General features: G+C 39.5%; 1 protein-coding gene across 1 annotated transcript in view; it reads right to left on the reverse strand.

Annotated features, from left to right (window-relative positions):
- Window positions 1-323: 323 nt before the first annotated feature.
- The window catches only part of LOC128579044 (zinc finger protein 91-like), a 39,951-nt gene continuing 27,521 nt past the window's right edge, over window positions 324-12,753 (reverse strand). Inside the window, 4 exon segments of the mRNA XM_053581339.1 lie at window positions 324-2,489; window positions 2,742-3,025; window positions 10,849-10,944; window positions 11,409-11,535. Of these exon segments, the coding sequence (XP_053437314.1) occupies window positions 324-2,489; window positions 2,742-3,025; window positions 10,849-10,944; window positions 11,409-11,535 (2,673 nt within the window).

A 12,753-nucleotide genomic window follows, 5' to 3' on the forward strand; every position in this document is an offset into this window, starting at 1 on the left:
AAAACTATAATTACTGGTATAAAGCTTCCACACACCTTCATATTATGATTTTTCTCTGACATGATTTCTCTTGTTTACTAAGGGCCAAGAATCAGTTAAAACGTTTGCCATATTATTCTCATTTGTAAGATCTCTCTCCAATATGAATTTTCTTATGTGTAGTAAAGTTTCAGCTCTGCTTAAGTGCATCGCCATACCATTCACAGTTGTAGGATTTCTCTCCAGTGTAAATTCTAATAAGCTTCCTAAGTTATGAAAACCAATTAAAGTACTGCCAGATTCTTCATATTTCTAGGGTTTCCATGTTATCTCATTTTTTTTTTTTATTGTAAAGGCTGGTATGACCCTGAGTTAAAGGGTTTGCCACACTATTCATATTTCTAATGTTTCTCTCCAGAATGAATTCTTTTGTGTACAGAAAGGGTTGAGGACTGGTTAAAGGCTTTTCCACATTCTTGACATTTGTAGGGTTTCTCTCCAGAATGAATTCTTTTGTGTACAGAAAGGGTTGAGGAATCCTTAAAGGCTCTTCGACATACTTCACATTTGTAGGGTTTCTCTCCAGAATGAATTCTTTTGTGTACAGAAAGGGTTGAGGAATCCTTAAAGGCTCTTCGACATACTTCACATTTGTAGGGTTTCTCTCCAGAATGAATTCTTTTGTGTACAGAAAGGCTTGAGGACCGGTTAAAGGCTTTTCCACATTCTTGACATTTGTAGGGTTTCTCTCCAGAATGAATTCTTTTGTGTACAGAAAGGTTTGAGGACCGGTTAAAGGCTTTTCCACATTCTTGACATTTGTAGGGTTTCTCTCCAGAATGAATTCTTTTGTGTACAGAAAGGGTTGAGGAATCCTTAAAGGCTTTTCCACATTCTTGACATTTGTAGGGTTTCTCTCCAGAATGAATTCTTTTATGTACAGAAAGTTTAGAGAAATCATTAAAGGCTTTTCCACATTCTTCACATTTGTAGGGGGTCTCTCCAGAATGAATTCTTTTGTGTACAGAAAGGATTGAGGAATGGTTAAAGGCTTTTCCACATTCTTCACATTTGTAGGGTTTCTCTCCAGAATGAATTCTTTTATGTACAGAAAGATGTGAGTACTGGTTAAAGGCTTTGCCACATTCTTCACATTTGTAGGGTTTCTCTCCAGAATGAATTCTTTTATGTACAGAAAGTGTTGAGGAATCCTTAAAGGCTTTTCCACATTCTTCACAATTGTAGGGTTTCTCTCCAGAATGAATTCTTTTATGTACAGAAAGTTTAGAGAAATCATTAAAGGCTTTTCCACATTCTTCACATTTGTAGGGTTTCTCTCCAGAATGAATTCTTTTATGTACAGAAAGTTTAGAGAAATCATTAAAGGCTTTTCCACATTCTTGACATTTGTAGGGTTTCTCTCCAGAATGAATTCTTTTGTGTACAGAAAGGATTGAGGAATAGTTAAAGGCTTTTCCACATTCTTGACATTTGTAGGGTTTCTCTCCAGAATGAATTCTTTTATGTACAGAAAGATGTGAGTACTGGTTAAAGGCTTTTCCACATTCTTCACATTTGTATGGTTTCTCTCCAGAATGAATTCTTTTGTGTACAGAAAGGATTGAGGAATGGTTAAAGGCTTTTCCACATTCTTCACATTTGTAGGGTTTCTCTCCAGAATGAATTCTTTTATGTACAGAAAGATGTGAGTACTGGTTAAAGGCTTTTCCACATTCTTCACATTTGTAGGGTTTCTCTCCAGAATGAATTCTTTTATGTACAGAAAGGGTTGAGGAATCCTTAAAGGCTTTTGCACATTCTTCACATTTGTAGGGTTTCTCTCCAGAATGAATTCTTTTATGTGCAGAAAGAGTAGAGGAATAATTAAAGGCTTTGCCACATTCTTGACATTTGTAGGGTTTCTCTCCAGAATGAATTCTTTTATGTGCAGAAAGAGTAGAGGAATCATTAAAGGCTTTTCCACATTCTTGACATTTGTAGGGTTTCTCTCCAGAATGAATTCTTTTGTGTACAGAAAGGATTGAGGAATAGTTAAAGGCTTTTCCACATTCTTGACATTTGTAGGGTTTCTCTCCAGAATGAATTCTTCTATGTATAGAAAAGGTTGAGGAATTCTTAAAGGCTTTTCCACATTCTTCACATTTGTAGGGTTTCTCTCCAGAATGAATTCTTTTATGTACAGAAAGGGTTGAGGAATGGTTAAAGACTTTGCCACATTCTTCACATTTGTAAGATTTCTCTCCAGAATGAATTCTTTTATGTGCAGAAAGAGTAGAGGAATCATTAAAGGCTTTTCCACATTCTTCACATTTGTAGGGTTTCTCTCCAGAATGAATTATTTTATGTACAGAAAGAGTTGAGGAATCCTTAAAGGGTTTGCAACATTCTTCACATTTGTAGGGTTTCTCTCCAGAATGAATTCTTTTATGTACAGAAAGGGATGAGTAATGGTTAAAGGATTTGTCACATGCTTCAAATTTGTAAGGATTGTCTACATTATAAATTGTCTCATAGTTATAATATTTTGAGCTGTGGCTAAGATACTTGTCATCATTCTCACAATGGTAAATTTTCTCTGCAGTATGAAGTCCCCTGTGTTTAGACAGTCTTGAGCAAGATTTAAAGACTTTGCAACATTCTTTACATTTGTACTGCTTTTCCACAGAATGGGTTATCTTATGTTTACGGAAGTTTGAGCATAGTTTTAAGACTTTTTCATATTTTTTACACTTCAATGTTATTTCTCCAGTATATATCATCTTATGTCTATTTACATTTGATAACTTTCTGACAACTTTGAAACATTTACTGCATTGGTAGATTTTACCATGCATAGCTGTTAAACTTTCATCTAGTCTGTTGTAAGATACGTTCTGCTGCTTATACTTATACACTCTATCCCAGTCTTTTATTGAGTTTAAATTCTCAGGGCCGTCATTTTCATATCTTCTCAGGATTATCTCTGGTAATAAAATGTTCATGCCCAGCACTTGTGAATTGCTCTGGGTGGAATGATTAGATATAACTGAAAGAAATTTAAAAATACAAAATTATGCCATTGAGTTTCATCACAAGTGAATAAATATACATTACAAATTCTGTCTGTAAAATTATGCCCAGCACAGTAGCAAGATGGCACAGGACAGCACAAATGCCCTAATAATTTTCAAAATACGTATAAGTTAGAAATATATACTATATTTTAGGGACTATAAAAACAAAGTGAAAATTTTCAGCCCAGCAGGTGACCACAATGTGAAGAGGCATATACAGGCCGGGTACAGTAGTTCATGTTTGCTCCCAACTACATGTCTGGGAGAATGTGTGAGTGGATTGCTTCAACACAGGCATTCAAGAGCAGTCTGAGCCAGAGCGAAACCCTGTTTATACCAAAAATAGAAAAAATTAGTGGGGTGAGTGGCAGACACCTGTAGTCCCAGCAGCTCAGACCACTTCCATTCCCCCATCTGAAAACAGCATTGCCCATATGAAAGTAAACTTTTTTCTCAAAAGAAAAATAGAGACCTGCATTAACTCTACTTGCTTTTCAGGGCTTTTCTAAAGATAGCTTATGTGTCTCATGAGGGAGAGTGCTGAAGAGACTGCAGAGAGTACAGTTTGTTTTGTTTTGTTTTGTTTTTGGCTAGGGCTGGGTTTGAACCCGCCACCTCTGGCATATGGGGCTGGCGCCCTACTCCTTTGAGCCACAGGTGCCACCCGAGAATGGTGCTGTTTTTATAAAACTGATGGGGGACCTGAAACTAAAGGTAAAATATTGTTACAGCACCAGAGAGACTCCAAGACAACAGACAGATTCAGGTCTAGAAAGTGATTACAAGTTCTTAGGAGGAAATGTGGAGAAAATGCTTCAGCTAGAAAATAGCCACACACATCCACAAACAAAACACTTTCAGCATGTATACTAAACTGCCTCTAGTCTGGTAATGTGTGTCAGAGTCCTGTAAGGTAAAGCCACATCATGGATTTTGTGAAAGGTGCCTTATGTGGCTAGGCGCCCATTGTACAGCGGTTACGGTGCCAGCCACAAACACGGAGGCTGGCGGGTGTGAACCCAGCCTGGGCCACCTTAACAACAATGACAACTACCAAAAAAAAAAAAAAAATAGCCAGGCACTGTGGTGGACGCCTGAAGTCCCAGCTAATTGAGAGTTTGAGGCAATAGAATCCCTTAAGCCCAAGAGTTTGACATTGCTGTGATATTTGATGCCAGGGCACTCTACCAAGTGTAAAGAAGTGAGACTCTGTCTCAAAAAAAAACAACAAAAGAAAGGTGACTTTTGTGATCCTCAAAAGTCAATGAAAGATTAGAACATGTAAAAAATAATAGGGTGACAAAACCAGAGGAAACAAAATAAATAATGTACAATCAACCATAAAAAAAGAGAGATGTATATATTACCTAAGAGTTTTATCTTCATGATGGTAAATGGATGAAATGGGAATGATACAAACTAACTAAAGTCATAAAAATGGAGATATAAACAAAAAAATAAAAGCTTTAAAAAAAGAGAAATTCCTAAGTTGAAGAACACAGGGAAAAGACTGAGAAAATTTCAAAGAAAAAAAATACAGAACATCAAGCTCACCACACTTCAGCTAGGAGAAACACAAAGAAACCCATAAAAAGACACATGACGATCAAAGATTTGAAAGCTACACAAGAGTATCTTGAAAGCCATGAAAGGAAACAGATGTGTCACCTCTAAGCATGCTCTTCTGAGATTACTAGTGGATTTTTCAACACACACCTTCCATATCAAAAAAGAGTTGGATGATATAGTCAAAGTGCTGAAAGAACAAAAATTTCAAAACTCATACATTTTATCCAGCAAAACATCCCTTCAAGATAAAGAAAAAAATAAACATTTATCAAGATAAATGAATGCTGAAAACTGCCAAAGAAGATATGTCAAAGGAAGCCCCTTTCATTGAAATCATAAAATTATGCTTGGGAACGATGCTAAATTAGGTAACAATAAGTAAATCTGAAAAAAAAAAAAAAAACTAAGTACATTTAAGTAAAATGTTGTAGTATTATAATGATAGGGCAGGAAGCACTTTTAATTTTAGTTTTTTTTTCTTTTGTTTGTTTGTTTGTAGAAACATAGTCTCACTTTATTGCCCTTGGTAGAGTGCCATGGCATCACACAGTTCACAGCAACCTCCAACTTCTGGGCTTAGGCGACTCTCTTTACCTCCAACTCCCGAGTTTCTGGGACTACAGGTGCCTACCACAATGCCCGGCTTTTTTTTTTTTGTTGAAGTTTGGCTAGGGCCAGGTTTGAACCCACCACCCTTGGTATATGAGGCCAGTGCCCTACCCACTGAGCCACAGGTGCTGCCCTAATTTTTGTTTTTTGAAACAGAGTCTTAAGCTGACACCCTGGGTAGAGTGCCATGGCATCACAGCTTAAAGCAACCTCAAACTCTTGGGGTTTACTAAGTTTCCTGCCTCAGCTTCCCAAGTGGCTGGGACTACAGGCACCTCACATAACACCAGGGCATATTTTGGTTGTAGTTGTCATTGCTGTTTGCCAGGTCAGGGCTGGATTCAAACCTGCCATCTCCGGTATATGTGGCTGATGCTGTAGCCACTGAGCTACAGGCATCGAGCCCAGAAAGCTTTTTTTTTTTTTTCTTTTCAGACAGAGCCTTAAATGGTCACCCTGCGTTGAGTGCTGTTGCATCACTGGAGCTCACAGTAACCTCCAACTCCTGGGCTCAAGGGATTCTCCTGCCTCCACCTTCCAAGTAGCTGGGACTACAGGCACCCACCACAATGCCTGGCTATTTTTTTTTTTTCTGCAGGCATCATTGTTGTTTGGCGGGCTTGGCCTGGATTCGAACCCGCCAGCTCAGGTGTATGTGACTGGCACCTTAGCCACTTGAGCCATACGCGCTAAGCCCCAGAAAATTTTTTAATCATGCTAAAATTGAAAGACAAAAACATAATCTTAATATGAAACTTCTATTAATGGTATAAGTGTTCAGTGTAAGAAGATGAAATTGGTGACATCAGTAAGTTGAAAGAAATGCAGGGCGAGGTGGCTCACGCCTATAGTCCTAGCACTTGGAATGTCAAGGCAGGTGGATTTCCTGAGCTCACAGGTTCCACGCCAGCCTGAGCCAGAGAGAGACCTCATCTCTAAAAGTAGCTGGACATTATGGCAAGCACCTGTATTCATAGCTACTAGAGAGTCTGAGGCAAGAGAATCATTTCAGCACAAGAGTGGTAGATTGCTGAGAGCTATGACAGCACTGCACTCTAATGAGGGTGACAAAAGTGAGACTGTCTCAAAAACAAAACAAAACAAAACCAAAAACTGGTCAGGCATTGTGACAGAGGCCTGTATTTCCAGCTATTGGAAAGACTAAAGCAAGACGATCTCCTTCATCCAAGAGTTTGAGGTTGCTGTGAGCTATGACGATGCCACAGCACTCTACTCAGGGGCAAAGAGTGAGACTATGACAACAAAACAAAACAAAAACCATAGAACAAAAAAATAAGGAATATGAACAGTTATAATTTTTGCATTCAATTGAAGTTAGCTTGATATGAGTCTAAATAAAATTAATAATATTGTTATATCTTTAAGAACTTTTTATAATTTCCCTTCTTCAAGGTGTTCAGAAAGAAAATATCTATAGAATTCATCTGAAGTAAACTAAGAAAGAAATCAGATTATTTACAAAAATAGTAGTAGTAGTAGTAGTAATAGAATAGGCCCGTTTACAAAGAATCCTCACTATCTATTACATATACTCACAAACCTCATTTAGGTATATCACATATCTTGTATAATATAAACATGTATAACACCATTGATTCCAAACATAAGAAATAAATCATGGCAAAAGCAAAGGAAGAAACAGCTGTGTGGTCATTTTTAATTTTAGACCCTAGTTTTTTTTTTTTCTTTTTTAAAATTTCAGATTAATATGAGGGTATAAACAATTAGATCACACACTGGGCATGGTGGCTCACACCTATAATCATACTACTTTGGGAGGGTGGATAGCTTGAGCTCATGTGTTCCAGACCAGCCTGAGCAGAGCAAGACCCCCATCTCTACTAAAAATAGAATAACCGGGCTCGGTGCCTGTAGCTCAAGCAGCTAAGGCATCAGCCACATACACCTGATCTGGTGGGTTAAAATCTAGCCTGGCACGCCAAACAACAATCACTGCTGCAACCAAAATATAGCCGGGTGTTGTGGCAGGCATCTGTAGTCCCAGCTACTTGAGAGGCAGAGTCAGGAGAATCATTTCAGCCCAGGAGTTGGAGGTTGCTGTGAGCTGTGATGCCATAGCATGCTACCCAGGGTGACAGCTTGAAGCTCTGTCTCAAAAAAACAAAAACAGAATAAAACAGAATAACTGGGGCAAAAGAATCACTTGAGCCCAAGAGTTGGAGGTTGCTGTGAGCTAAGACACCACGGTACTCTACCCAAGTCAACAACTTGAGACTCTCAAAAAACAAAAATTAGAAAATTAGGTTACAATGTTTGCATTTGTTAGGTAAAGTCCTGCTTATAGTTATGTCCCTCACCCAGGAGGTGTGCCATATACCCTTACATAACACACCACTTTTAATAATCAACTAAAGGTTAGAAAAAAGATTAATAAGGTAACAGACAACTTGAACATGGTGTATTACTTAGACCTAACAAAGAAACATGACAGATCTCTCTAGTCAAAACTAGCAAAATAAGGCTGGCCATGGTGTCTCAGGGCTGTAATAGTAGCACTCTTGAAGGATGAGGCTGGAGGATTGCTTCAGGCCAGGAGAGGTTGTGAAGAGCCTGAGCAACAGTGAGACCTCCTCTCTAAAATATAGCTGGGAATTGAGGCGGGTGCCTGTACTCCCAGGTACTTGGGAGGCTGAGGCAAGATACTCTCTATCCCAGGAGTTTGAGGTTGCTGTGAACTATGATGATACAGCACTCTACCAAGAGCAACAGTGACACTCTCTCTCAATAAAAAAAAAAAAAAAAAATGAAAGGGCAGAGCCTGTGTCTCAGTGAGTAGGGCGCTGGCCCCATATACCTAGAAAAGCAGGTTCAAACCCAGTCCAGGATAAACTGCAGCAAATAGCCAAGCTTTGTGGCGAGCGCCTATAGTTCTAGCTACTTGGGACTGAGGCAAAAAAATCACCTAAGCCCAAGAGCTGGAGGTTGCTGTGAGCTGTGACATCACAGCACTCTACCAACAGTGACAAAGTGAGACTCTGTCTCTTAAAAAGAAAAAAAAAAGAAAAGAAAAAGTGACATAGGATTGAACTGACATTTTTCAAACAAGATATAGAGCTCACAAGCATTTGAAAGGGTGCTCAAAATTAGTAGCTGCTGAAGAAATGCAAAGCAAAATCACAATGAAATATCATACATCATACTCAGAATGAACACTAAAATAAAATTATCCCACTGAGAATTTTGTTTCTTTTTTTTTGGAGGGGGGACAGAGTCTCAATATGTTGTGCTAGGTAGAGTACTACGGCATCACAGCTCATAGCAACCTCCAAGTCTTGGGCTTCAGTGATTCTTTTGCCTCAGCCTCCTAAGTAGCTGGGACAACAGGTACCCAACACAATGCCTGGCTATTTTTTTGTTGCAGTTGTAGTTGTTGTTTAGCAGGCCTGGGCTGGGTTCAAACCGGCCACCCTTGGTGTGTGTTGTGAGTGCCATAACCACTGGGCTATGGGCGCCAAGCCCCACTGAGAATGCTGAAGTGGTTATGTGGGCATCTCCAACTTCTCCCAGCCATGATCTGGGGCTGTTCCCACCTATCCAGAGACCTGAAAGGAGATACTTACTCATGACAATGGACACAGGCCTGAAGACCTTGGCACTTTTTTTGTATGTGTATATGAGATGTTTATATATCTACTTGTGTGTATATGTACATACAGACAGACACCCAATTTACCACCTCCCTACATTAAACAACTCTCCAAGTTCACCTAATGTACGAAGACTGGGCATGCAACACAAGTACATATCAGAACGCTAGGCCAAGTTCCTTATGCTAATGACCTATGTGTGTTGACAAGATTTTTACAATCCTTTGGGTGGTCAACTTACAAAGGTATACTGTGTTTCTGTGTATGTGTGTGCGTGTGTGTCCGTAATACAGTCCTGATAAGCAAAACCTAAGCAAGAGATAGCTATAAAGGGTGATTTATGACAGGTATGGTGGCCCGTATCTGTAATCTTAATCATTTTAGGAGGCCAAGGCCAGTGGATCACCTGGTTCAAGACCAGCCTGAGAAAGATCAAGACCACTTCTTTACTAAAAATAGAAAAACTACCCAGGCACTCTGGCAAATGGGTCTAGTCCCACCTACCAGGGAGGCTGAAAAGAGAGGATCACTTGTACACAAGAGTTTGATGTTGCTGTGATCTACAATGCCTCTGAAGTCAACCCCAGGGTGATAGAGGGAGAAAATGCCGAGAAAAAGTTTATAAGAGTGATTTTGTAACAAGAGAGAATTTAATATATGCTTGAGAATACTGTAACTCCCCAATGACATAGTATACGTAAGAAATGTACAGAGTAGATACATTTAACTATGTTAATGTTGAGAAATCAGGGCTTGGCGCCTGTAGCTCAGCCACATATACCAGAGGTGGCACGTTCAAATCCAGCCACGGCCTGCCAAACAACAATGACAACTATAACCAAAAAGTAACCTGACGTTGAGGCAGGTGCTTTTAGTCCTAGCTACTTGGGAGGCTGAGACAAGAGAATCGCTTAAGCCCAGGAGTTGGAGGTTGCTGTGAGCTGTGATGCCATGGCATTTCACCCAGGGCAACAGCTTGAGGTTCTGTTTCAAAACAAGAACAACAAAAAGTTGATAAATTGGGATCAGCACCTGTACCTCAGCAGCTACGTCGCCAGAAACATACACCAGAGCTGGCGGGCTCGAATCCAGCCCCAGCCTGTCAAACAACAAGGAGAACTACAAACAAAAAATAGCCTGGTGATGTTGTAGGCACCTGTAGTGCCAGCTATTTGGGAGGCTAAGGCAAGAAAATCCCTCAAGCCCAAAAGATCAAGGTTGCTGTGAGCTAAGATGCTACTGCACTCTACTGAGGGCAACAGCTTGAGACTCTGTCTCAAAAATATAAAAAGAAATAAAATAAAGTTGAGAAATTAGAGCATACACGACTTAAATTATTTATCACAGTTCATGTAAAGAAAATGTTAAAATTAAATAACGTGAGTTTTTTTTAATATTTGGGGGAGATTCTTAAGTGCTCTGATAAAACACCTGGCTAGTTTTTGGTTGTAGTTGCCATTGTTGTTTGGCAGGCCCAAGCTGGATTCGAACCCACCAGCTCTGGTGTATGTGGCTGGCTCCTTAGTCACTTTAGCTATAGGGACCAGGCCTAAAGAAAATTTCTTAAAAATGTTTCAGAGATCCTCAAAAATACAGAAATATTTTTATATTCTGAAAATAGAACAGCAGTCCAATTTTGCAGTCCTGGATAAGCTATAGAAAGTTCTTTCTTTTCACTATAAATGAGAAAGAACATCATTGAAAACTAAACTTTTTCTAAAAATTAAAAAGAAAAGGCCAGGCTACTCTGATGCCATGGCATGCTAGTCTGATGGCAACACAGTGAGCCTTTGTCTCAATGAGAAAATAAACATAAGAAATGAAAACAAGAACAGAGGTGCCTTTATATAACAAGAGAAAGAAACCCAGGCTTCCCAGAAATTATTTCCAATTAAGCTGAGCTTCCCTAATCACGTTGCGTTGTTTGGTTTCCTCCTTCAACTTTGGACCTCTGACCAGTGTTATCTGCTTCATTCACTCCAACCTACCTGGGTGCTTGACCACTGTCTGGTGAGTCTTCACCTTCCAGGGTTCTTTCCTTTGCTCCAGACAGGTGATGAGCTCAGGCTTAGAGATGGCAAGCCCTGTTTCATTAGAAAAAAAAAATAACATGACGCTTGTTGGGCTTCATCAGTTAACAATCTAGTAACTTCGTAGAATAGAGAACACAACATTTTAGAGATCCCAAAAGAATAATCTAAAAATTGAGGTTTCTGACAGATACTTTACAGTATTTTAAAAGGATTTAAAATGCTCCACTACCCAGTACTATGCAAATAAAATTTGGTGCTAAAAATGAGGCTTAAACAAGAGAAACAGAATTGGGCAACAATTCTAAGCCTCTGCATTTCTGAAATTACCATCAATGTAGGGAAGGATATAATGCCAAGATAACATCTGAAATATTGTCTTTTCTACACCAAGAACTTATGTTTTCCTTAGAAACAACAATCTGAAAGTAATGCAGTCAAAGAAGAATCTCCACAAAACCCACCTACAGAGAAATGCTTAGTGTATAGTAGGAAATGTGTATGTACGTTATCCTCACCTAGGAAGACCAGGTGACTGTAGGTCTCTAACATGACATCCCGATACAAATTCTGCTGAGCAGGGTCCAGGCAGTCCCACTCATCCATAGAGAATTCTATAGACACATCTCTGAATGTCAACAGTTCCTGAAAAAGAAGAAAAAAACTAACAAAAACCATGTTTATCATGATGTCATAGGATGTTTTAATTTCATTTTTACATAAATGAGTGGGTGAGAACTTCTTTTGACTTACATGACTGAATGGTATTATGTAGTAAGTACAGCACAGAGATACTCCCTCATGTGCTCTCTAACACTGAGGAAAGAGGATGGGATAACGTCCACAACCCCAGTGTAGATAATGTGCTTTTTGGCTTTACAATGCAAAAATCAGGCCACCAATACAGGCATGTGGATTCTTGTGCCTGCTTACATCATACTCTATAACCTGTGCATATTTCTTACGTGAAAATATCATGGTGAGGTAAATGGAAGCCCTAAGATTTTAATGTGTGCAAGCATGAACTGAAGTTTTTGTGGGTTGTGTTTTTTTTTTTTTTTTTTTGAGACATAGTCTCACTATATCGCTCTTGGTAAAGTGCAATGGTGTCACAGCTCACACCTCTGGGGCTTCAGAGATTCTCTTGCCTCAGCTTCCCAAGTAGCTGGGACTCCGGGCACCCACTACAACACCTGGCTATTTTCTTCTTGCAGTTGTCACTGCTGTTTAGCTGGCCTGGGCCGGGGTGGAACGAGTCAGCCTTGGTGCAAGTGGCTGGCAAGTAACCACTGTAATATGAGCGCCAAGACTCAAATGCAGTTTTTTACTCAGAAGATATTGGGTAAAGCTTCATTTTTGAATTTCCAACAAGCTTAATGGGGATGCCAATATTTTTGTCCTTTGATAGTATTTTATCACATGTGAGACTGGATTTATCCCAGTTGAATGTTGATCCAGTAAACGACCATTAGAGCCTTTATTTTCCAAACAAGGTATAAAAAGAGAATCTCAGAAGGTGCACATGAGCACTTAATCATATTCTGATAAAAACCAGTGAAAAAAAATTTTTTTGAAGTTGAAAATACAGGCTTGGCGATTGTAGTTCAGCAGCGAGGTCACCAGCCACATACACGGGAGCTGGTGTGTTCAAATCCAGCCTGAGCCTGCTAAAGAACAATGACAACTACAACCAAAAAATAGCCGGGCACTATGGCAAGTGCCTGCAGTCCCAGCTACTTGGGACGTGGAGGCAAGAGAATCGCTCAAGCCCAAAAATTGGAGTTTGCTCTGAGCTGTGACACCAAGGCACTCTACCCAGAGTGAGAGCTTGAGACTCCGTCTCAAAAAAAGAACAACAATAAC

The sequence above is a fragment of the Nycticebus coucang genome, chromosome Y, assembly GCF_027406575.1.
Source record: "Nycticebus coucang isolate mNycCou1 chromosome Y, mNycCou1.pri, whole genome shotgun sequence".
Classification (NCBI taxonomy): domain Eukaryota; kingdom Metazoa; phylum Chordata; class Mammalia; order Primates; family Lorisidae; genus Nycticebus; species Nycticebus coucang.